We start from the raw sequence: 25,719 nt of genomic DNA, 5'->3' as shown, positions 1-25,719 counted from the left end.
AAAAGGGAAAAAGGGTAGAAACCTTAGGGAGAACCACAGGTGAGGGATCCACTCCCTGGACGGACAGACGTGCAGTAGATGTTACCCAAAACATACAATACACAATGACAAGAATAAAAAGTGAAAAAAAAAAAGTCTTTAAATGCCAGGATCATCTGGATCACTGGGTTTATCACAGCCTGTAGTGAAGACTGTTGTGGTCAGAGACTTGAGGATGACGGAGTCTTCTTTCCTGTCCTGACCTCATGTCGTTCACTGGTGTCAGCAGAACTGTAAGAGATTAAAATCAGTTAGAGATGTGCTATATGTAGATTTATGTGCTACATCTCATGGGGGTACATCGGGTAAGTGGTGAGGGATGAAAAATCGAGGACGGGGTAGAGAAAGTGCGGCTCGTGCAAAGTCTGTGTGCTCATTCTAAGTGCATGATGGGAAATTCCCCCAGCAGTCTAAGCCTATGGCAGCATAAGATAGACTATTCTAATCAGGACATACCTGATCTAGCTTCGACTATAGGCTATGTTAAAAAGGTAGGTTTTCAGTCTCACCTTAAAGGCAGAGACCGAGTCAGACTGTCTGACTGAAAGCAGAAGTTGGTTCCACAGAAGAGGAGCCTGGTAGATAAATGTTCTACCACCGATTCTACTTCTAGTTATTTTAGGAATAACCAGTAGACCTGAGTTCAAGGAGCGCAGCGGTCTATTCGGCTGATATAAAGTGATTAAGTCACAAATGTAAGAAGGTGCCTGATTGTTCAGGGCCTTGTATGTAAGTAGAAGTATTTTAAAATCGATTCTACTTTTCACTGGGAGCCAGTGAAGAGAAGCCAGGACAGGAGTTATATGGTCACGTCGTCTGGTTCGAGTCAGTATCCGTGCTGCTGCGTTCTGGACCAGTTGAAGGCTTCTCAGGGACTTACTAGGACATCCAGACAGTAAGGAGTTACAGTAATCCAGCCTAGAGGTTATAAAGGCGTGGATAAGTTTCTCAGAGTCTTGTCTTGATATAATATTTCTAATTGTCTTGATGTTGCGAAGGTGGAAGAAGGCTGTTCTACATATATGCTTAATATGTTCATCAAGCGATAAATCCTGGTCAAACAGGACTCCTAGGTTCCTTACTGTAGTGCAAGGGACTGGAGTGTTACTGCCTAGGTTTAGAGCTCCAAGTGCTGCTCTTATATCTTTTGGCCCAAGGACCATGACCTCAGTTTTTTCTGTGTTAAGCATCAGAAAATTACGAGTCATCCACGTCTGTATGTCTATGAGACAATCCTGGAGTTTAATAGATGGGTTTGGGTCGTCCGGTCGTGCAGATACATATAGCTGAGTGTCATCTGCATAACAATGAAAATCTATGTTGTGTTTCCTGATAATGTTGCCTAATGGCAGCATGTACAGGGTAAAAAGAATAGGTCCAAGCACAGAACCCTGAGGAACTCCGTAGTTAACCTTAGTGAGTATGGAGGATTCCTCGTTTACACTAACAAACTGAAATCTGTCCGATAAATAGGACTTGAACCAGACAAGTGCCGATCCTCTAATCCCAACGTCTTGTTCTAGTCTATGTAGCAGGATCTCATGATCTATAGTATCAAATGCTGCACTGAGATCCAACAGAACCAGTATAGAAGCCAGTCCTTTTTCAGAGGCCATAAGAATATCATCTTTTACTCTAAGTAGTGCAGTCTCTGTACTGTGGTGGGTTCTAAACCCAGACTGGAACTTTTCAGATACATTATTGCTACACAGGTGATTACACAACTGTGTGGCTGCAGCTTTTTCTAAAATCTTTGAAATAAAAGGAAGGTTTGAGATCGGTCTATAGTTACTCAGAATGCTGCTGTCGAGAGAAGGCTTTTTAAGTAATGGCTTAATTACTGCCATCTTAAAGGCCTTTGGGACACAGCCGCTCAGTAAAGACATATTTATTTGATCTAGTAAAATATTACCAACTTGTGGTAGAGCCTCTCTAAGGAGTCTAGCTGGTATAGGGTCCAACTGACATGTAGTTAGTTTAGAGGAGGAGACCAGTGAGGTCAGCTCCGGAAGGCTTATAGGAATAAAATGATTCAATACATGTAAAGCTGGAGCCGCAATTAAGTCTAGGCTCGCTGTACTAAACTGGTTGGTAATTCTATCTCTGATCGTTTCTATCTTATCGTTAAAAAATGTTATAAAGTCATTACTACTCAGCGATCGAGGGATCGATGGATTCGTTGTATCATGGCTCTCCGTCAGCCTGGCTACAGTGCTGAAAAGGAACCTGGGGTTGCTCTTATTTTTCTCTATTAACTCTGAGTAATAAGAAGTTCTTGCATGTCTAAGAGCTTTTTTATATATATCAAAACTGTTCTTCCACAAGACATAGTGACTGTCATTATGTGTGGAACGCCACGTTCTTTCTAACTTCCGTGTACTGAGCTTTAACGCTCGAGTTTGGGCTGTGTACCATGGGGCAGACTTGTCCCGGGTGATAACCTTTCACTTAAGAGGAGCAACTGTGTTTAGAACTGTTTGCAAGGTTAAATTTGTGTTGTCCACTATTCCATTAAGTTCCGTGGGAGTGATGTTTCTATAGTCATCCTCTGTGATAAAACATGGCTGGAGGGCAGACGAGAGCTGTTCAGTGAATTTTTCAACTGAACTGTCGGATAAACAGCGACTGTAATAATGCTGCTGTTTAGGATCAGTAACATTAGTAAGTACAACCTCAAATGAGATCAGACAATGGTCCGATATCAAAGGATTCTCATCAAATACTACCAAGTTATGTATGTCAATACCATACGTCAAGATAAGGTGTGTGTCCATAACGATGTGTTGGTTTGTTAACCTGCTGCTTGAAGCCAATTGATTCAAGCAAAGCTTTAAAAGACGAGCCAAGACTATTATTGGCTACGTCCACATGAATATTAAAATCACCTACTATGATGATTTTATCTGAACAGAGAACTAAATCAGATAAAAAATCTGCAAAATCACTTAAAAAGTCGGAGTAGGAGTTCGGTGGTCGGTATACAACGATAAGCTGGAGTCTGTTATTCTGTTTAATACTTGAGTCTAACAGACTTAGAGTAAGGTGCTCAAATGATTCATAAGTACACGTGGGTCGAGAGGTGAGCGAAAGTATACAGTCAGATATAGCTGCGACCCTTCCACCTCTGCCATTTCCTCTAGGGGTATGAACATTGGTGTGGGAAGGAGGCGTTGCTTCGTTTATAGATACATAATCATTCACTTGAAGCCATGTTTCTGTTAAGCAGAGCAAGTCAAAATCCTGTTTGTGTATCAGTTCATTCACAAGCAACGCTTTTGAGCGGAGAGAACGAATATTTAACAAACCACACTTAAAACTGTTCGTTCTCGGCTCGGAGAATGTCCTCGTGTTTATTCTAACGAGGTTACTATGAATGACTCCTCTCCTGTTTCTCCGTGACTGTCTAGTGTATGGAGCCCTAGAGGCAGACACTGTGTTAATCCTAAATCTATGTTCATATATAGCTTTATCTTTATATATAGCATAGTCATTATCTATAGGGGGCGACTGAGCGAGTGGGAGCACAGAGAAGCGTGTTAAACTGCAACTCTGTTTCCTGGTCCCGACTGCTTGTTGTCACGTTTTGGTTCTAATAAACGTTATCATTGTAGTTTCTTCAGCAATAAAAGCAGCAGATTAACAGTCGATCCGTCTCCATGGTTACTGCATTGTTTGTCTGTTTGTGATGAAGTCGTTCAGACGTGTCAGATTCATATCATATGTGATGGTCATCAGCTCATATTGATATAATATATATAAGATAAGTCGGGATAGAAGAAAAGCTGATTATTGACATAAGAACATGAAAAACGAAAGACAAGAAACTTTATTTGAACATCTGAAAACATTCCCAACAAATTAATCGCCCTCTTCAAATGAAGCGTCCATCTTTTAGCCCTTTGGTCAACAAACTGCTCACAAAACATCTCAAAGTCACTCAGGTACAGTTAAACTTTAACTGTAAACACCAGCTCAACACAGTTTAACTGTTAAACTGTGTTGAGCTGACATTTTCTTCATTAAACACAACACTTGTCATTGGACACTGGACCATAGACATATAACAGTAGACGCCGCATTGGCTGCTGGGGCGCGAGAAATGCGGCCGCCATCTTGGACCGGTCGTTCTACTATTAGTTGAGCAGCAGAAGCAATACGATGCCAGAACATTGTGCAGCATATTCCTGCGTTAATAGACGGACGTTTGAAAACAGGGCTCACTTTTCACAAGTAGGATTGAACATTACCCAGAACAGGTGATTAATTGAACCTAAAACTGATTTTGTCAGTTGTTTATGACTGTTCCATCCAGTTTCTCTGGTGTGGGCTGCAGTTAACGATTCAGCCTCCAGAGGCATCTGTTCTGTAAAGTAATATTGAGATTCCATAAAATTTAAAAGGAAAAGGGAAAGATATCATTTGTAAAATCAAGATAATAGTGGAAAAACAATAAACACTGTGTTGTGATCTCCCCAAGTAAATATGAGAGTTTCTTTGTGTCTGTAGTGTGTTCAAATTCAGGGTGTATTTGTATTATTTTGGGAAAGTGTTCATTTCTCAGAGCCTGGTATTTGGTATCCCTCTCTGTATATGAATTATATATATTTACTCTGATATATACCGTGTGTGTATGTATATATATATGTATGTATATATATATGTGCGTGTGTATGTATATATACATATATGTGTGTGTATATTTATACACACACACACACACATATACACATTTATATATGATATCTCTATAATTTCTATTGCTGTGTTTATATTTATAGTGTATATAGTGTTTGCAAAATACCTACATATCACATATATCATACATCTGAATATTCTATTACTGTTTATCCCACTATGACTATTAAAATACGCCGAACCATGTGTTCTGTATCACAGCTACATGTATGACGTTTGCAGCAAAAAAAAACCCGCGTGAAAATAAGTTTTGAATTCAGAGTTACGATTGATAAAGTGCGCATTGAGCTGTCAGACAGACAGACAGAGTGGAGCGGGTGACCTGTCCAAGATGGCGGCCCCACGGCTCGTCAGCGCCAATAGGCAGTTGCGGTCGATGCGGCGTCTACTGTTAAACGGTAACGTATTGCGTCACTTCCTGTTCCTCCGCTGGTGTTACGCTGTGTGTGTCCCCTGTTCTCTCTGTGATTATCTCTCTACTGTCACGATCGATGAACTGAACAAGCACTCGTTTTGTAAAAATTGGTTAATACTGTCACCCGCTGCTTTTGCTTAAACTCTATATTTCACGTAACTTTGCAGATTTGCATACAGTGGTTTTAGCTAGCGTAACAAGCTAGCTTAGCAGCGATGGCTTCTCCCTCTCCTTCTCCTGCTCTCTCTTGTGTTGTGTGCCACATGTTTAGTTGCTCCTCTGCCTCCTTTAGTGATAAAGATTATTATAAAAAAGTGTAACTTGTTGGTCAGGATGGAGGCGAGGTTTAGTGAAGTAGAAGCTAAGTCAGTTAGCCAGTCCGCTGTAGTGGCTATGGACAGGAGCGTACCTATGTCCCCCGGGTCCTATGTTCCCCGCTTTTCCATGACAGGTCCAATAATATATAGGGATTATTTTTCCACCATTATTTCCGTGAAAGATTCGCACTGAAAGCTACGAAAAGTAATGCACGTGTTTTTACGGTGTTACGTAATTTTCGGTCTCAAAGTTGGCCCTCCAAACAATGAGTCATGTAGAGCTGAAACGATTTATCGATTATTAATCAATTACTAAATGAATCGCCAACTATTTTGATAATCCCTTTGAAGCTTTTTTTCATGATTAAAACAAGATTTCTGATTTTTTTAGCTCCTTAAATGTGAATATTATCTTTGTTTCTTTGCTCCACATAAACAAAGAAATCATTAAAACTGAATCATTTTGGTTTGTGGACAAAACAAAGTCTTTCGAGAAGATCGTTTGACAAACACTGATCAACGTTTCGATTAATTCGAGAAAACAATCGACAGATTCATCCATTACGAAAATAATCTTTAGTTGCAGCTCTAGAGTTGTTTTTTTCATTAATTTATAAATTTTGCATCATAAATATGTTTCATTAATTATTATTATTGTGAACGAAATATTGTTGCGTATTAAAACTTTTTTTTTTTTTAAATGATCCAATCCAAGCTTATTTGTAAAGCACTTTATGACAAACACAGTGGACCAAAGTGCTGTACAGAATAATATAGGTTAAAATACCAATACGGCACATTGATTTATGATTCTGAGCTCAGATCTTCCACCGCAATGGTTGCTTTTCCCAAAAAACTTTTTTTAAAAACCATTGACTGACCCCCAACTGACCAGACTTGGATTAGAAACCCCTGATTCAAAGCTTCAACGCTTGAGTGACGGGGACATCTGGTGGACAACTGAAGTCATAGCAGCCTCTCATGAGCACGACCGACGCACTGACAGTGTTTCAATCCCATGTCAACAATACACGTTTACAAAAGGCTGTGTTTTGTTCATTCAGACTCACCCGTACTGTAAAGCATCCCAGATTAAGAAGGAAGAATAATAAGAAGAATAAAATTCATAAAATGATATGAAGGTTAAATGTTGGTGAAGGGTTGATTTATTTGTGGGGTTTTTTTACGTATAAAAGTCAAATCTTTGTATTACAGGAGGGTATTTTGGACCCCCCCCCCCCCCCCCCAAAGATTGTGAACATTTTTAGATTTTCAGACCTTAATATCTTAATATTTTATTTATCAACCGTTTGGTTTTATGTATTGATTCTCTGTGTCGCCAGTAGGGGGAGCTAATGAGTTTGCCAAATATTCATTGAAAGATTTTTCTGTTTTCTGTTTGCAAATCTGGTGTCTGCTTCCATGCATTAATCACTGTGGATTACAATTTAACTACAACAAAAAGTTCTAACACTTAGTTTTACAAGTGTATTCATATTAGTGACAGAGTAGAATAAGTAGAATACCTTTAGTATAGTAGGTGTGTGAATGATCAATAATCATTATTGGCAGTAACAGAGGGCCCCAATATCAAAATTTGCTTAGGGCCCCATGGAGGCTTGGGCCGGCCCTGCCTACCGTCACCATAACCATAACAGTAACCCTAACGCGACCTCGAGACCTGAAAAATCTCCCTAATAACTGAGAAACTGAAGATCTCTTTTGGGGGAAAGCAGTGAACCCATGAGAATCTGCCCCGGGTCATCATTGACCTCACTGTCAAAGGGTTCAGAAATGTGTGTGTGTGTGTGTGTGTGTGTGTGTGTGTGTGTGTGTGTGTGTGTGTGTGTGTGTGTGTGTTTGCAGTTGAAGAGTCGCGTCCTTATGTATACCTTTGACCTTTGACCAGACCAATAGGAAGACAATTTTATATATTTTATAGTTGTCGTAAAAGGATTTAACGATAAAGTGACGAGTCATCGTCTCAGTCGGTGAACTGTGTGTGTGTGTGTGTGTTTGTGAGAGTGTGTGTGTGTGAGATTTTTTACTATTTATTATCAATATTGTTGTTCACATTGTCAGGTTTGTGTTAAAGGTGTTGTTTGTGCCTGACAGGATTTAAATAAAATACATGTTAGGATTTGAGTGTTTTGTACAAGCCAAAAAAAAATTATTAAACAGGTTTTATTATTATTATTATTATTATTGAATGCATAAAAGACAAGAATTCTTTGCATTTTTCTGAAATGTCTGCTTCAAATCTTAAACTGCTCAGACAAGAAAAACAATTCATTTAACCTTAATTATAGGCAGCAAGATGGTTTATTATGCTTTCTTTCTTCATTTCTAAATCTGTGCTTTTTTAATCAGCTTTTACTTTATCTGCGTGTGTGTGAGAGAGTGTGTGTGTGTGTGTGTGTGTGTGTGTGTGTGAGAGAGAGCGAGTGTGTGAGTGTGTGTGTGTGTGTGTGTGTGAGAGTGTGTGTGTGTGTGTGTGTGTGTGTGAGAGAGAGCGAGTGTGTGAGTGTGTGTGTGTGTGTGTGTGTGAGTGTGTGTGTGTGTGTGTGTGTGTGCGTTTGTGTGAGAGAGAGAGTGTGTGTGTGTGAGGGAGAGAGTGTTTGTGTGTTTGTGTGTGTGTGTGTGAGAGAGAGAGAGAGTGTGTGTGTGTGTGTGTGTGTGTGTGTGTGTGTGTGTGTGAGAGAGAGAGCGAGAGAGTGTGTGAGAGAGAGAGCGAGAGAGTGTGTGTGTGTGTGAGGGAGAGAGTGTTTGTGTGTGTGTGTGTTTGTGAGAGTGTGTGTGTGGGTGTGTGAGAGAGAGAGTGTGTGTGTGTGTGTGAGAGAGAGAGAGAGAGAGAGAGAGAGAGAGAGAGAGAGAGTGTGTGTGTGTGTGACAGAGAGTGTGTGTGAGAGAGAGAGTGTGTGTGTGTGTGTGAGAGAGAGAGAGAGAGAGAGAGAGAGAGAGAGTGTGTCTGTGTGTGTGAGAGAGAGACTGTGTGTGTGTGTGTGTGAGAGATAGAGAGATTGTGTGTGTGTGTGTGTGTGTGTGAAAGAGAGAGAGAGGAAGAGAGAGAGAGGTGAAAGGGTGATGGGTGGGCGGTGCCTGTGACGTCACACTCAGCAGCCGCTTCTCCTTTTAAAGCCGCGGCTCTCGGTGACGCTCAGTCGCACGGACGCGCTTTAAATACCTGCAGCGGCTCTGAACGGGACAGACGCTATCCCGGTGTGCACGAGGACAGACGCGATCCCGGTCTTCTCGAGGACAGACGTGATTTCCCCTGCAGCAGCAGCAGCAGCAGCGCGTGCACTGTCTCTGTGCGGGACAGTGTCCTCCTCTCTGTCTCCTCCTCCGTGAGTCTCGGGTCTCATGCGATTCTTCAGACTCACATTCAAGTGCTTCGTGGACTGTTTTTGAAGGTCGGTGAGAAACGGCTTCAGTTTTATTCTCCTTTATTTTAACAAACAAACAAACAAACAAATAAAGAGCTTTTCTACTGAGGGGGTGGTCACGTGACTGATCACCTGTCTGATCACCCGGGATCAATAATCACATTATTAATAATCTTAAGAGTAAAGACTGAGAGCGTTCACACTGTGGTCTTTACTGAGCCACAGAGTCCAGGTGTAGACTGACCCGCTCTGACTAGTTCTGCTTATGGACTAATAACCTGGTGAAGGGACTAAGACGGGACCTGGTCTGGGGACTGGTGTTTAGATCAAGCCTAGTTTTTGGACTAAAACCTGATTTTGGGCTAGTTTTAGTTCTGGACTGGTGTTTTGAACTGATTCTGCTTCTAGCCTGGTCTGGGGACTGATTCTGGTTCTAGCCTGGTTTGTTGACTGGTTCTGGTTCTATCCTGGTTTGTGGACCCGAATCTGGTTCTAGCCTGGTTTGTGGACTGATTCTGGTTCTAGCCTGGTTTGTGGACTGAATCTAGTTCTAGCCTGGTTTGTGGACTGAATCTGGTTCTAGCCTGGTTTGCGGACTGATTCTAGTTCGAGCCTGGTTTGTTGGACCAGTTTGTGGACTGGTGCTTTGACTGGTTCTGGTTCCTGGTCCTGATGGAGGATCTTCCCACCTCCTCTGGTTCTCTGGATCTCCTGGAGGAGACCAAGAAGAACCCGTTTCCTCTGTCCAACGGCGTTGAGTACGCGTCCTCGGCAGCAGCTAACGGTTCCGTTCCATCGGTCGTGGTCACCAACTTCAGCGATGGTCCAGACAAGAAAGGAGGCGTGGCCGCGGGGGCGGGGCCAGGATACCAGGAGCGAGAGACGTGGACCAGGCAGATGGACTTCATCATGTCCTGTGTTGGCTTTGCTGTTGGACTCGGAAACGTTTGGAGGTTCCCGTACCTGTGCTACAAGAATGGAGGAGGTAACACACACACACACACACACACAAACACACAAACACACACACACACACACACACACACACACACAAACACACAAACACACAGCCGAAGCCCTGCCCCCTCATTGAGCTAGTCTCTGATTGGTTGACAGTTGTGAGTTCTGTATCTTTAAAGATTAACTTGTTTCCCATGAGCCACAGATAGAGCAGAGGGGGCGTGGCCTGTGGGAGAGGGCGTGTCTTCTGTGTTTTACAGTGTGTAATGAGTTATTGATCAGAGTGACAGCGACAGGTTCAGGTTGTGTGTGTGTGTGTGTGTGTATATATATATTTGTATGTGTGTACACCAGCAGCTCCTGCATGAGCTAAAATCACTGATTTTCTCCCTGGTCTTTGGTGCAGGAGAGTGAGTGGTTGATAAAGATAAAGACGTGAACATGTGACGCAGATGTCGAGGACTTTTATTACAGCGGTGTCTTCTGTTACAGTGACTGAGTTCAGTTTGTCCTCGTGTCTCTGAGTCTCTGCAGCAGGGGGCGCTCATGTCTCAGTGACCTGAATTTGTTTGTGTTTGTGTGTGTGTGTGTGTGTGTGTGTGTGTGTGTGTGTGTGACTGTAAATCAGCAGGATGTGACATCACGTCTTTGTTCCTTCAAAATAAAATGTATGAGCAGAGACAAGCAGCTCAGAGGGAAAGAAAAGAGAAGATGTTTGTCCTCACCTGAAAAGGTCTTATTCACAGGGGGGGGGGGGGGGGTCTGAACATTCACACGAGGAGGAAGAGGAGGAAGAGGAGGAGGAGGAGGAAGAGGAGGAGGAGACTGGTGTTAAATCACAGGAGAATAGAGGAGATTCTCTCTTCTTTTTTTTAAAGGTCACCTGACTCATCAAACACAGATGCTCTTTAAAGGACCATTCTGCTGCTGGAGGGGCGGGGCTACGAGGGGGCGGGGCTCAGCATAACTTTCTCTGGATGAAGTGAAGCTAGTCCTCTGTCTCAGAATGTCCACCAGGGGGCGACTCTGAAGACTTTCAGCTCGTCTTCAATAGAACATGATGTCACATGATCTTAACATTAAGAGGAAAATAAAGTAGGTCACGTATGATTGACAGCTGCTGTCAGCCAATAGGAGCCTGGTTACACGTCTGTGAACTTCCTGTTGACGTCACCATGGCGTCATTGTAATCATGACTGTGGAGGCCTAGTCTCCGTCTCAATACCGTCCCCCCTAAACGCACAGCTCTCCTCGACCGTAAATTCCCCTCGTTGAGAGAAGTGGTATTGGGACGCCGCTACATGCAAATTAGCGTAGTGAACTCAACGAATGTTGCTAACCTACGTCACATGTTGACAAATTCTACCGGTGGAGCGTCCTACTATTTTCATTCAGGAAAAATGGTATTCGTGTTCAAGTGTTCAAGTGAACGCCGACACACATCCAAAACACTGACAAAACTACCCAGATGTAGCAGAGCTAGCTAGCGTTTGTCCGCATACTCTCTCGAAGCACTCGGCAAATAGCCGCTAGCTAGCTAGTTAGCTAGCTGCTTTCATAAACGGTCAGTTATTTTCTGACATTAGTAGTCAAAGCTCAGCGGTCCTGTGGATGTATATCAAACCAACATATTCCAACACATTTCGACATTGTAACGTGCTAATTTGCGAAAATATATTACTACGAAAATGTTCCTCGGTAGATGTGGCCGCCATCTTTGTTGAAAAATATCAGCCGGCTCGCTGAATTCGCAAAGCATCATGGGTAATTTCATCTTCCACTTCTTTTCAAGCCTGCATCAGAGCTCACTACATTCAAAATCGTACTCCCCCTCGCTCCACCCTACACGTGAATGTGCAAAATTTAGGGTTAGGACAGAGATGTAGGGTTAGGGGAGGTATTGGGGCGGGGCCTGAGTCTCTCATCGATGACATCACATCCTGTTTCCTTCTTAAGACGTCCTCTTTAAACAGCTCCACAAGCCACGCCCACCGGAGCACATCATGGCCTCACCTTCACTGACCTTCTGTAAAAGTGACCTCTGAGTCGTCTCAGCCAATCAAACTCTCTGACGTCGTCATCTTCATCTTCATCATCATCATCATCATCATCATCATCATCTCAGACAGACTGGGGAGTGCAGGAGTTTTCAGATTCCAGTAGATGGCAGTAATTCGACATCACTGATGTGTTCAGGGACACGTCTGAGCTCCTTGGACCCTGAACACATCACCAAACATGTGACACACGCACGCACACACACACACACACACACACACACAGACACAGACACACACACACACACACACACATTGCATGTTAGTCTCCATGGTAACCACCCTTCAACAATGTCAGGGGCCAAAGGTCAAGGCTGTGTGTGTGTGTGTGTGTGTGTGTGTGTGTGTGTGTGTGTGTGTGTGTGTGTGTGTGTGTGTGTGTGTGTGTGTGTGTGTGTGTGTGTGTGTGTGTGTGTGAGAGCTGATTGGCTGCCAACTGTGACATCATCGTCAATCTGTAACAGATTAACAGGAGAGTAATCTGCTAATCCTGTTCACAGCCTCTTCCTCCTCCTCCTCTTCCTCTTCCTCCTCCTCCTCCTCCATTCCGTCTTAAAGGAATCCTGGAATCCCAGGATCCTGGAGGAGTAAAATTCCAGGAATCCTTGAAGAATTTTCAGTTGACTGTTTTTTTTCCTCCTTCACTTTGTTCAATTGTGTTAAAACTGAAATATTAAACAAACCAAAAGTCTGACCTGATGGTGGCGCTGCCGCTCTGTCATTAGCTTTGTTAGCAGCCTGTCACGACTTAGCCCACTGATTTACCATGGATTAGCCTGTTTAGCTCGCTAACTGTGGCGCTGCAGCGGCTTAGCTCGCTAACAATCACAGCAGGTTGTGTGTGCATCTCCATCACACACACACACACACACCCCCCCCCCCCACACACACACACATGAATGGACAGAGAACAGCTGATCTTCTCTGTGCCAACTGTTACACAACAGCTGGTGCACACACTCTTTTTCAAGCAGAGACGACGTCCATTAAAGGGCCACTTCTGTGTCTTTTTTAATCACGGATGTGTGAGGTTCTGACACACATTGTGCTGTGAGCGCCCCCTGCTGCTGAGAACCAGCACAGAGACTCACTCAGTGAAAACAGCAGAGACACAAAAGACTTGTGTATTAAAATCAACGTCAGTTTAAGTCGACGATATCTACGTCACACGTTCACGTCTTTATCTTCACTGTTAGACAGACTTTTCCAACAGGAAACTGAAGTTTGTAAACCACTCACTCTCCACCACCAAAGTCCACAGAGAAAATCAGTGATTTTAACATCACAGAGACACAGGAGTTGTTGATCCACTGCTGCCTCCATCACTAAGTTCAGATGGTAATTATTATATTATAGGGTAAATTTTGCATTTAAAAATCCTTTGTTCAGATTGACCTCAGTGACACAAAGTGACCACACGAGGCAGCAGTGGACCTGCAGCTCCTGTGTTTTCACCTCCTTCCTTGTTAGTTTCATCTGCATGTTGTAATGATGCTGCAGACATCAACATGTGTGTGTGTGTGTGTGTGTGTGTGTGTGTGTGTGTGTGTGTGTGTGTGTGTGTGTGTGTGTGTGCAGGTGTCTTCCTGATCCCGTACCTGCTCATCGTCTTCGTTGGAGGAATCCCGATCTTCTTCCTGGAAATCTCTCTTGGTCAGTTCATGAAGGCCGGCGGCATCAAGGCGTGGAACATCGCGCCGCTCTTTAAAGGTGAACTACACCACAAATTCATCACTGAGTGAATGTTTGTCACACACAGACATTTTAAAGCTCACATAGAGTGGTCCTGTTGCACATACATGTTAGTTATGGAGGTCTACTTACATACATTAACTATTTTTTTATGGTCAAAAACCTCCTAGTTGCTGTAAACGAGCCGATAGAAATCCTCTTTTCTGACGCCGTTCCTCAGCTGCGATGTTTCAGAGTGAACTTTCACCCCCAGAAGACAGAGTCTTGTGATTGGCCAGTACTATTCAGCACATCCGCTCTCAGAAGCACAGCTCCCCCCTCTGGAGCTGTGGATGCACTGCTCCTCATAATCAAAACATTGTTTTAACAGAGTTTAAAAATAGCTTCTTCACGACTCCCCGCCGCAGTCCCTTTGACGACCTTTGACCCGGAGTCAGACCCAGAGTCAGAAGACACTGTCGCTCGTGAAACACCTCCACAACGGACGTTATTCTTCTTCTGCGGTTCAATGTACGCAACCGGATGTGCCCGGACTAGTGCCCGGAGCAGGAGGATCTGCTGTTCAGGAGAACCGTTGTTTACGTAACTATAACGGGATTTTCAGAGATCTCGTTGAGCCCGAGATTACAATAAAACACAGCGTTCTCAGCAATGGCTGAAACTTCAGGGCTTCATAAACATGGTAATGACGCAGATACACACTAAAAAAACAGCGTTAATTGGAACTTCCGGTCTAGGTCCGCTTTAACATTTCACAAAAACTGAGCAGTGATACGCTGATGCAGTGAAACAGTGACTCAGTGATATCGATCTACCAAACTATGACCCTGCAGACCAACCATCAACCAACGCATCTACCTACAAACGTATTTAGCTACTGCATAATCAGAGGCGATTCTACAGTCTGTTGGGGCCTTAAGCAAACATTCCCAGGGGGCCCCTATGACCAGTGTTCATCATTATTATGTTATGAATAATCTGACACCAGCGGAAAATGTATGACGTCAAAAGGTTTTTTATTCACTCTGTAGAGCTGCCGTCATGTTGAGGCTACAGTCCTCACTGCAGGTGGCCCCCGGTTCGCGTCCCTCATCGGGGGCAGCCCTTTCCTGCACGTCATTCCCCCTCTCTGCCTACAGAATGAAATAATGCAAAATATACACTCAACAAAAATATAAACGCACAAAGAAAAACTTGTAGTTATTGTTATGTGACAAAACAGAGTAACTATCCAAAAATAACAGTACAACTTTATCAATAAAGTGGCTTTAATTTGCGAGCATTACGTGCGTGTCCACCGTTAGCCTCGCGCCGATCGCTACACCGGCGACGCATGGACATCACCAGGTTGTCCATCGTGGAATGATGCACATTCAGTTGTGTTGCCACAGCTGTAACGCTCAACCCAGCACTCAGAATGCTAATGGCACGCTCCCTCATGATTTGTGACATCTGTGGCATATTGACAAGTGACAAAAGTCCACATTTTGGTGTGCCCTTTTATTGACCAGACCATAAGGAGTGTCTGTGTACTGGTCACGCATATTGACCACTGCTCTGCCATGCTCCATGACTCTGGTGAGTTATATACTCAATCTGAGATTGTAGTCAATGGGAGTGTGCGAAATACCCATTAATAATCGGGGGGGGGGGGGGGGACAATTCAATTAATCGTCCAGCCCTAGTTTAGACCCCCCTCAAATTTTGCCTTTGAGGCTTTCAGGGGGGTCTTGGGTGTTAATCAGGGGGGTCTAGCCCCCCCACACCCCCCTGTATTTCGCACAGTGTGGCCAAGGGACACTGGACTACTGGGTTTGAGCAAAACAAATCATTCCATAAACAAATGCATCAAGAATCTGAGCAAATGTCATGACATTCTGTTTTTGTTCACCAGATATATTACACTGTAAATAACCCACATTATAAACTTTAAACAAAATATAAAGTATAGAAGTGAAATAGCACCTTTGAAGCACTAGTGTAATATTAGCTGCTGTTTAAGTCTGTGTCCTTGTTGGTTAGATAAAGTAACAGCTCAATAACAGCAGTCATTTACTGTTAATGTTATCATTATATCATTATCTGCTCCAGCAGCGACACTTACAACTGTCTCCATTGATATAAAATTTAAATTATCATTGTTTTTTTTTTCTCTCACATGTTGAAACGTCGTCTCCATCTTCTTACAAGAGGACAACTGCTGAAAGCAGACAATAAGATAAGAGAAGATAAGATAATACTTTACAACAAGGTAGAAAAGTAGAAATAAGCTAAGAAAATAGAGACTATTAAATATTGACTATTAAACAAATGAAAACAAGACAAACAACAATAACTTTCGCTATATACGGTATATATATAAGTATAGAGTATATAAAGTGTACAGTATGTACAAGTAAACTGACTGACTGTATATTCCAGTTGAGGTTGCGTTTCCATGGTAACATCTGAGTGAACGTGACCTGTAAACAGGCTTTATGAGTAATCGTGTTGTACGTGACTGTAAAAACATGACTCTGCCGGTCTACGTGCCACTGTGCTCTTGGGCAAGCCACTTCCTGGTGACTGTGTGTGGGTCGGTATGAATGTGTGTGAACGGCTAGACTTAAATGTAAAGCAGTGTTGAGTTCCATCAAGACTAGAAAAGTGATATAAATAAGTAGAGAGCATTTACATCTGGACTCCGTGTGGATGAGGTCACTGTGGGGCGTTCAGGGTCTCACACATTTACACTTTTGACCCCGTTTACAAACAGGAAGTGGAACTGTTTGACATCGACGTGTCACGAGGGTGTTTGTCACAGCAGTGAGAACAAGCTTTAATCAAGTTGTACCTTGTTAACCAGTGTCGGCGTGTATCTCCTGACTTCCTCAGAAATGTCAACTTCTGATGAGGCTGAAGGCAGAAGATACACGCGGTTAACAAGGTAAAGGACAACTCCCAAAAAACTAACACATAACACATTTACACAATGGTGACAAAGTGTTGTAATCCTAAAGAAACATATGATAAACTGTAAATGTATGTGCAGAATGAAGAGAGTCATGTGACATGCTGTCCCCGCCCCTCAGGTCTGGGTTACGCCTCCATGGTCATCGTGTTTTTCTGTAACACCTACTACATCATGGTGTTGGCCTGGGCCCTCTACTACCTGATCAAGTCCTTTAGCTCCACCCTGCCCTGGTCCACCTGTGGTAACGAATGGAACACACCCAGCTGTGTGGAGACCTTCCAGCTCCAGGAATGTAAGAACATCAGCCTCACCAACATCACCATCACCGGCAACATGACCTGTGCCCAGCTGGCAAACGCAAGCTCACCCATCGTCGAGTTCTGGGAGTAAGTTCTGCTTCTGTCAAGACTTCATTACAACACAGACTGCTGCTCATTCTGTCTCTGTCCCTCACCTCTGTCCATCTCCTGTCCTCTGTCCTCTGTCCTCTGTCCAGGAACAAGGTGCTGGACATCTCGTCTGGTCTGGATGAACCTGGACGTCTGAACTGGGAGATCCTGCTGTGTTTAATGGCCGTGTGGGTGATTGTTTATTTCTGTGTGTGGAAGGGAGTCAAATCCACTGGGAAGGTATGTATGTGTGTGTGTGTGCGTGTGCGTGTGCGTGTGTGCATGTGTGTGTGTGTGTGTTTTCATAGATAATGCCCTCCTCTGTGATTTCCCTGTAACTCGATTCCACCTGGGACCTGGAGCTCTCCATGGTGCTAAAACAGCACATTCCTCTGTGCTTTTCACCTCTGTGTGTGTGTGTGTGTGTGTGTGTGTGTGTGTGTGTGTGTGCGTGCGTGTGTGTGTGTGTGTGTGTGCGTGCGTGCGTGCGTGCGTGCGTGCGTGCGTGCGTGCGTGCGTGTGTGTGTGTGTGTGTGTGTGTGTTCAGTGAAAGAAAACATGACTCTTGACACAAAAATAAACTGAAACTGAATCAGTTCAATAACAATGAGCTGCAGGTTCTTATGAAGGCAAACAGTAGAGCGTGGGAATCTATAAGATTGAATATATAACTATAGCATCATTATAGTGACAAACACACTCATGCAGAGTTAATTAAAGTTTGAATGTAAGGTTATTATTTTTTATGTCTCTTATTATTATGATTGTATTAGTGCAGTGCCTGTAGGAAGTATGCATTCCTATAGTGGGAGCTGAAGAAGATTTTTTAGTTATGGTAATACTGATGAGGAACGTAAAGGCTAACATAATACATCTAGCTACGCTAATGCTAATGGTAAATGAAAACATTTGTGTTGCACAGTGTGCGTAGGGCTTCACAGTATGTTAGCCCTATGCTAATGCTAATCGTAGCCTCGCTAGCTTAACTTTGGAAACAGGTTTGCCAAGTTAGCCGCAAAGTAGTAGCATGCTAATGCTAAATAAATGTTCTGCAGTGAACCGTGTGAAAATGTCTCACCCACCAACGACATGGTGACCCTCTGTTGGCAACTCTTTGGCTTAACTCTCCGTGTGTGTGTGTGTGTGTGTGTGTGTGTCTGTGTGTGTGTGTGTGTGTGTCAGGTGGTCTACATCACAGCCACCTTCCCGTACCTGGTCCTCATCATCCTGCTGATCAGAGGTGTGACTCTTCCTGGAGCTTATGATGGAATCATGTACTACATCAGTCCTGATTGGTCCAAACTGTCCCAGGCTCAGGTCAGTGTGTGTGTGTGTGTTCTGTACAGTATATCAAACACAAACTACATTAGTGGATAATGACCTCTGACCTCTGTGCAGGTGTGGGTAGACGCCGGGACTCAGGTTTTCTTTTCGTACGCCATCGGCCTTGGTGCTCTGACGGCGCTGGGAAGCTACAACCGCTTTAACAACGACTGCCACAAGTACAACACACACACACACATGCGCATAGACACATGCACACACACACACACACGAACGCACACTGACGTGTGTGTCTTGTTTGTGCAGAGACGCCTTCATCCTCGCCTTCATCAACAGTGGAACCAGTTTCTTTGCTGGTTTTGTCGTCTTTTCTATTCTGGGCTTCATGGCTGCAGAGCAGGGAGTGGACATCTCACAGGTGGCTGTGTCAGGTACACACACACACACACACACACTGGTCACACACACACGCACAAACACACACCCATGCGCACACACTTACATGTCCCCACAAAGAAAAATGTCCCCACAAAAAAGTTTTTTTCCCAGGGGGTGGTCCACACAAGCATAGAAAGACCGGAGCACATACACACACATGCAGACACACATTCTTGTACTTGCTGCATACTGAGGACTGGGTTGCTGACAAAGTGAGGACCAGCATTTCCACTTTATAAATCAACACAATTTCAAATATCTACTTCATGAATGACATCTATAAAGAACTACTGGGTGCAGTACTATAAAATGTCTGCAGGTGGAGCCCCAGAGCAAAAAGTGTGTGTGTGTTTTTTTTTTTACCAAATTGAGGAGCTCTGTTAAAAACAGAGTATAGCATGTTTACAACCTAAGGAAGTGATTTCAACAAAAACAAAGTGAGGACCGGCCAAAATGTCCTCACTTCGTGAAAATGACCTCACTTTGTTGGTTAAAAACCCCTCACTGGTCCTCAGTATGCCACAAGTACAAGAACACACACACACACACACACACACAAGGAAAAATGTCCCCACAGAAAAGGGTGTTTTGACAGAGGGTGGTCCACACAAGCATAGAAAGACAAGAGTACAGACACACACAGAATCATATCCTTCTGAGGAAACACTAAATATAACTGCATCATGTGCTTCTTTGACATTAATACACACACACACACACACATACAGTTGACTGGAGGCTGTATGTGTGTGTGATCTTGTCTTTCTATACTTGTGTGGACCACCCCCTGGGAAAACACCTTTTTTGTGGGGACATTTTTCCTTGTGGGGACATCTCATCCCACACCAAAGTCCATAGAGAAAATCAGTGATTTTAACATCACAGCAGCATCATCACACTGAAATGGCGACGCTTTCAAAATTGGGCGGGACTTAAAAACTCCAGATATGGAACGGTCAGCACTGAAACTAACTTGATCAATTCTTTTCTGGATGTTTTGATCAAATGATTGATGAGTTTTTCCAAACCTCAAACGAAACAAAGAAGAAAACAGACTGATTTAACTGTCGTCATTCAACAGTCAATCAATAATCAATAATCAATACTGTGTGTGTGTGTGCAGAGGTGTTCAGTCATGTGTGTGTTGTGCTTCAGGTCCAGGTCTGGCCTTCATCGCGTATCCAAAGGCCGTCACGCTGCTGCCCGTGTCGCCGCTGTGGGCGGCGCTCTTCTTCATCATGCTGCTGCTGCTCGGCCTCGGCAGTCAGGTGATCAACTCCCACAATCCTTCACTTCCACCGCATTGTCACCGTGACGTCACAGCGGGTCATTGTGATGCAGCGAGGCGTTCACTGACGCTCAGAGATTCAATTAAAAAACAAAATCACAACGTACCTCATCTCACAGCACTGTAAATAGACGACATCATGCAGTGAGCAAGCACCAGGCAGCAGACATTGTTGATAAATATGTTACTGATATAGACTTTTAATTATAGCATAATAATAATAATGGTGATGACATGTATGATAATAATAATAATAATAATAATAATAGTAGCCTCGAAACTGGTGGAGAGACTGGTGTGGTCGGAAAGTTACAGGTCATCCAGGACTTAATGTCTCTGAGACATTCCTGGAGTTATTTCATCAAACCTCATTGATAAATAGAACTGTGTGTCATCTGCATAACTGTGAACATGTATGTAGTGTTTTCTAATCATGTTCCCTAAAGGAAGCATATATAAAGTAAAAAGTACGGGCCCTGTGGAACTCCACAATTAACTTTTGTTTGTAATGAGGCATTATCATGAACAAACTGGAATCTATCAGATAAGTATGATTTAAACCAGCAGAGGGCAGCACCTGTGATTCCAAGGGTCTGCTCCAGTCTCTGCAATAGGGTTCATCTGTGTCAACGTCCAGCATTAACGACATCATCATCATCATCATTTATTTAAATGACTCTGTCTCTGTCTGTCAGTTTGTGGGAGTTGAAGGATTCGTCGCAGGGATTCTGGATCTGTTTCCAGGACAATATCAGTATCGTTATAAGAGAGAAATCGCCGTGGTGATCTGCTGCTCACTCTGCTTCATCATCGACATCTCCATGGTGACGCAGGTGACAACAACGACACACACATGATTTTGTTTCACTTATTCACTTAAAATTCATCGTTCATTTTCATAATGAATCAATGACTTGTTTTGTTCATTAAATACAAGAAGTGGTGTGTGTGTGTGTGTGTGTGTGTGTGTGTGTGTGTGTGTGTGTGTGTGTGTGTGTGTGTGTGTGTGTGTGTGTGTGTGTGTGTGTGTGTGTGTGTGTGTGTGTGTGTGTGTGTAGGGAGGAATGTACGTCTTCCAGTTGTTCGATTATTACTCGGCCAGTGGAATGACTCTGCTGTGGCAGGCCTTCTGGGAGTGTGTCGTTGTGGCCTGGGTCTATGGTATGTGACACACACACACACACACACACAAACACACACACACACACACATGCATGTCACTGTTTGACCCGATGATGTCACTTCCTGTGGACTGACCGTGTGCAGGTGCTGACCGCTTCATGGACGACATCGCTCGTATGATCGGGCATCGTCCGTTCTTCTGGGTCAAGTGGTGCTGGTTGTTTGTGACTCCATGTGTGTGTATGGTGAGAGGAAATACACACACACTTCACACTTCATCGCTATGGTTAACAAAACATTTTTGGGTCCAAAATTTGACAAAAACGTCATACTATACTATGTCTTCCAAAATTTGAACATTTTTGAGAAACAAATGTTTTGGTCCAAACTGACAAAAACGTCATACTGTATGATGTTGTCCAAAATGTAACAATTGTTTGAAAAAAAAATTTGGTCCAAAGTTTGTCACATTTTGGACGACATAGTATAGTATGACGTTTTTGTCAAATTTTGGACCAAATTTTTTTTCAAAAAAATTGTTACATTTTGGACGACATCGTATAAACACACTTCACTCATCGCTATGGTTACAAGTTAAAAAAAAATTTTCGTCCAAAATCCGACAAAAACGTCATACTATACTATGTCGTCCAAAATTTGAAAATCTTTATGAAACAAATGTTTGGTCCAAACTGACGAAAACGTCATACTGCACGATGTCATCCAAAATTTGACAAAAACATCATACTATACCGACCGAAATTTGACAATTTTTTTAAACCAATTTTTGGTCCAAAATTTGACAAAATGTCATACTATATGATGTTGTCCAAAATTTGTCACATTTTTGACGACATAGTATAAAGTATGATGTTTCTGTCAAATTTTGGACCAAAAAGTTTTTTTCAAAATGTTTTCAAAATTTTGGACAACATCGTATAGTATGACGTTTTTGTCAAATTTTGGACCAAAATGTTTTTTTCAAAAATATTGTCAAATTTTGGACGACATCGTATAGTTTGACATTTTGTCAAATTTTGGACCAAAAATTGGTTTTAAAAAATGGTCAAATTTCGGAAAAAATGGTACTAAAATGTCATACTATACTATGTCGTCCAAAGTTTGACAATTTATTTGAATGGTAAATGTTTGCATCCAACATTTAAACGACCTGACCTTTCACCCACTGTGTTGTGTGTGTGTGTGTGGTGGCTCCGCCCCCTCTGCAGGGCATCTTCCTGTTTCACCTGATCACCTATAAACGTCTGACGTACAACAACGTGTACGTGTATCCGTGGTGGGGCGAGGTGATTGGCTGGTTCCTGGCGCTGTCGTCCATGCTCTGTATTCCTCTCACATTTGTCTACAAACTCTTCAGAGCCAAAGGCTCCTTCAGTGAGGTTAGCTCCGCCCACTCTGACATCACACACACCATTAACCAATCACACGCCTGAACGTTGACTGTGTGTTGCAGCGCTGGTCTTACCTGACCACACCAGTGTGGGGCGCTCATCACCTGGAGTACATGGCCATGCCCCTGGCACCGGGCGTCGACGACGACAAGGTCGTCATCTCTGAGACCGCCATGTAGGGCATCGACCAATCACAGAGCTCCACCTCCTCGACCTCCAGAGCCGGTGACCAGTCGTCACCAATGAAGCAGCTTATCAATGATCAATGATCTCACACACACACAGTTTAGGCCGACGCCCACAATCTGTTCTTTTCATGTGACCAGTCTTATGATCAATCTGATCTCATATAATCTAATGTGATGTCATATAATCTAATCTGATTTGATCTAATCTGACATTATCTGATCTAATTCAAACACATGATTTGAAGGGAAAACAAGGAAAATCAGCTGTTTCCATTAACCTATCAGTTAATCTGAAGCAGCAGAGGCGGAGTCACACGGTCACATGACGTGACCACTGAATGCACTTTACTCCGATTGTTGTCGATCAATAATCTGATCAATCGTCTTCCTGCTTCTGTCAACAATCACCAGCCGTGACCTCTGACCTATCTTATTCAAATCAGCGTGACATCACAAACGTGTCACTGAGGAGGCGGAGCCACGACTCCTGAACGGAAACGATCAATCAATCTGATTATTGGTGAACGAAACTTTGATCGATTGATAAATCAAATCATGTTCAACTTTAAAATATGCTGCTGAAATCTCACTGGATCTGACCTTTGGCCCCTCCTCAGGCTCCGCCCCCTCAGGTCAACTGAAGTGCCAAACAGACGCTGATTTCAAACTCACAGCTGTCAATCATGACGTTCACTGAGCTCGTCCCCCTCCCCCTCAGCTCCTCCCTCCTCCCTGGGCTCCTCCCCTCAACTCAAGGTTCACCGCTTTAATCCGACACATTTAATCCAAAATGAAGATTGTGATCAATAAAAATGACGTGATGATGACTCGCATGTCCTCAGTGTGGTGACGCCACCTGGTGGCCAGATGGGAGCTGGAGGACTCCGTCTTATGTCGTTGTCTTAAGTTGCAGACGCCAAGTTTCCCGCAGGTTATTTTCTCACCAATCAGCTTTCTGTGGTCTACAATGGTATCCTAGCAACCAGCCACGCGGCGCGGCAGGATGTATGATGACATTTGCACATCGTTGCTGCACTTTTGAAAAATCTTATTTTGTAAAATTATCAGCGATTTATCAAGAATTATTGATCGTGTGTGATCATTTATATTTATATGTACATGTATGCGCTGCTGTCTGCCACCAGCAGGAGGCGACTGTGGGAGGAGTTTCATGTGTGAATCCTTAGTGAGGGGCGGGGCTTCTGTTTTGGTGGGTTTGTCTTCATTGACGTAAAATGAAAAGGGATTTTTTTTTTACTTTAAAGTGTTTTAAGGAGTTCCTTATTGATACTTTCCCTTCGCCCACTGCTCGTCTATTCTGTCAATTTAAAATGTCTTTAAAAATAATACGACAACTTTAAACTGCATTTCCCAGCAGGCAGTTGGATTTTCACTTTTCATTTTTTTAGATTCCAAATATAAGTTTAATTTGTTAATACATTTAATGAACACTGAGTTTAGTTGTAAAATAAGTTTCAATTTCTTCACAAGAAAAAAGTAAAACAAAATAAAAAAAATGAAATGTAATTTATATTAAATGTAACATAGAAAACTTGTATAAATAAAACAAATCTAAATGAATATGTATAGTGTTATAATGTGTCATCGTTTGATCTTTGAAACAAATGTTTTAACTTTGAAAATTCAGCTTCATTTCTCGAGTGATTTGATTTTACCACAAACAACAAAATGTTTTCCTGTCTCTGCAGTGACCAGTGACCAGCAGGAGGCGCTGTCTCTTTATGTCCCGCCCACACTTTGTTGTAACAGTGTCACTTCCTGTTTACTGTCATCTCGGAAAACAAAAGTTATTAATTATTGATTCTAACTAATATTTGTACTAACGATGTTAATGACGCTCAGCTAACGAGACGCTAACGAGTCCCATTCTGATGATGTCATTATTTGTTTCATTGACCTCTGACCCCTGCGAGGGTCACATGTTCTAATCCACTGTCATCATTGTAGTTTCTTCAGCAATAAAAGCAGCAGATTAACAGTTGATGCGTCTCCATGGTTACTGCATTGTTTGTCTCTATTTCTGAGGAACGAGTGAAGTCACTCATTATCGTCCGTGTGAGTGTCGTCGAGGGCACTGGTGACAAACCCAGCGAACATAGAGTTTACATGTTCTCCCCATGTGTGGGTTTTCTACACATTCTATGGTCCAAAATTTGACAATTTGACATGTCCTCCAAAATTTGTTAATTTTTTTTAAACAAATTTTTTGGTCCAAAGTTCGACAAAAACGACATACTATACTATGTCGTCCAACATTTTTGGAAAATTATTTTTGGTCCAAAATTGAACGACGTCTCTGCAGTGAGACCAGCAGGAAGCTGACCAAAAAAACAGACTGTACTATGTCGACATAGTAGAGTGTGACGTTTTTGTCACATTTTGGACTAAAACATTTTTTTTATTATAATTGTCCGATTTTGGACTGCATAGTTATTTCCCCAAAAAATGGTCAGATTTTGAACAAAATAGTGTAGTATGACATTGAGGTCGACGACATAGTATAGTATGACGTTTTGGTCACATTTTGGACCAAAACTCTTTTTTAAAAAAAAACTTATCAGACTTTGGACGAAATAGTGTAGTATGACATTGAGGTCGACGACATAGTATAGTATGACATTCTGTCACATTTTAGGCTAAAAATAAAAATTTCAACAAAATTTCCGATTTTGGACGACATAGTATAGTATGTCGTTTTTGTCAAATTTTGAACCAAAATTTTCTTTTCAAAAAAATGGTCAGATTTAGGATGAAATAGTGAAGTATGACATTGACGTTGATGACATAGTAAAGTATGATGTTTTGTCACATTTTGGGCTAAAAAGAAAAATTTCAACAATATGTCTGATTTTGGACGACATAGTATATAATGTCGTTTTTGTCAAATTTTGGACCAAAAATTTATTTTCAAAAAATGGTCAGATTTTGGACGAAATAGTGTAGTATGACATTGAGGTCGACGACATAGTATAGTATGACATTCTGTCACATTTTAGGCTAAAAAGAAAAATTTCAACAAAATTTCCGATTTTGGACGACATAGTATAGTATGTTGTTTTTGGC

General features: G+C 42.6%; 1 protein-coding gene across 1 annotated transcript; it reads left to right on the top strand.

Moving 5' to 3' along the window:
* The first annotated feature begins 8,618 nt into the window (after window positions 1-8,618).
* slc6a8 (solute carrier family 6 member 8) lies at window positions 8,619-24,637 on the top strand. Its single transcript, XM_083895754.1, has 13 exons — window positions 8,619-9,837; window positions 13,448-13,579; window positions 16,633-16,900; window positions 17,011-17,143; window positions 18,086-18,220; window positions 18,302-18,405; window positions 18,494-18,618; window positions 19,781-19,893; window positions 20,609-20,746; window positions 20,972-21,074; window positions 21,180-21,280; window positions 22,265-22,435; window positions 22,510-24,637. The coding sequence occupies exons 1-13, from the start codon at window positions 9,525-9,527 to the stop codon at window positions 22,624-22,626; spliced, it is 1,953 nt and encodes a 650-aa protein (XP_083751880.1). The 5' UTR covers window positions 8,619-9,524; the 3' UTR covers window positions 22,627-24,637.
* The last annotated feature ends 1,082 nt before the right edge of the window (window positions 24,638-25,719 follow it).

This window comes from Microchirus variegatus (genome assembly GCF_963457635.1).
Source record: "Microchirus variegatus genome assembly, chromosome: 9".
NCBI classification, from domain to species: Eukaryota; Metazoa; Chordata; class Actinopteri; order Pleuronectiformes; family Soleidae; genus Microchirus; species Microchirus variegatus.
Note: the sequence above shows the minus strand (reverse complement) of the source record. Positions and strands in the feature narration are given on the sequence as shown.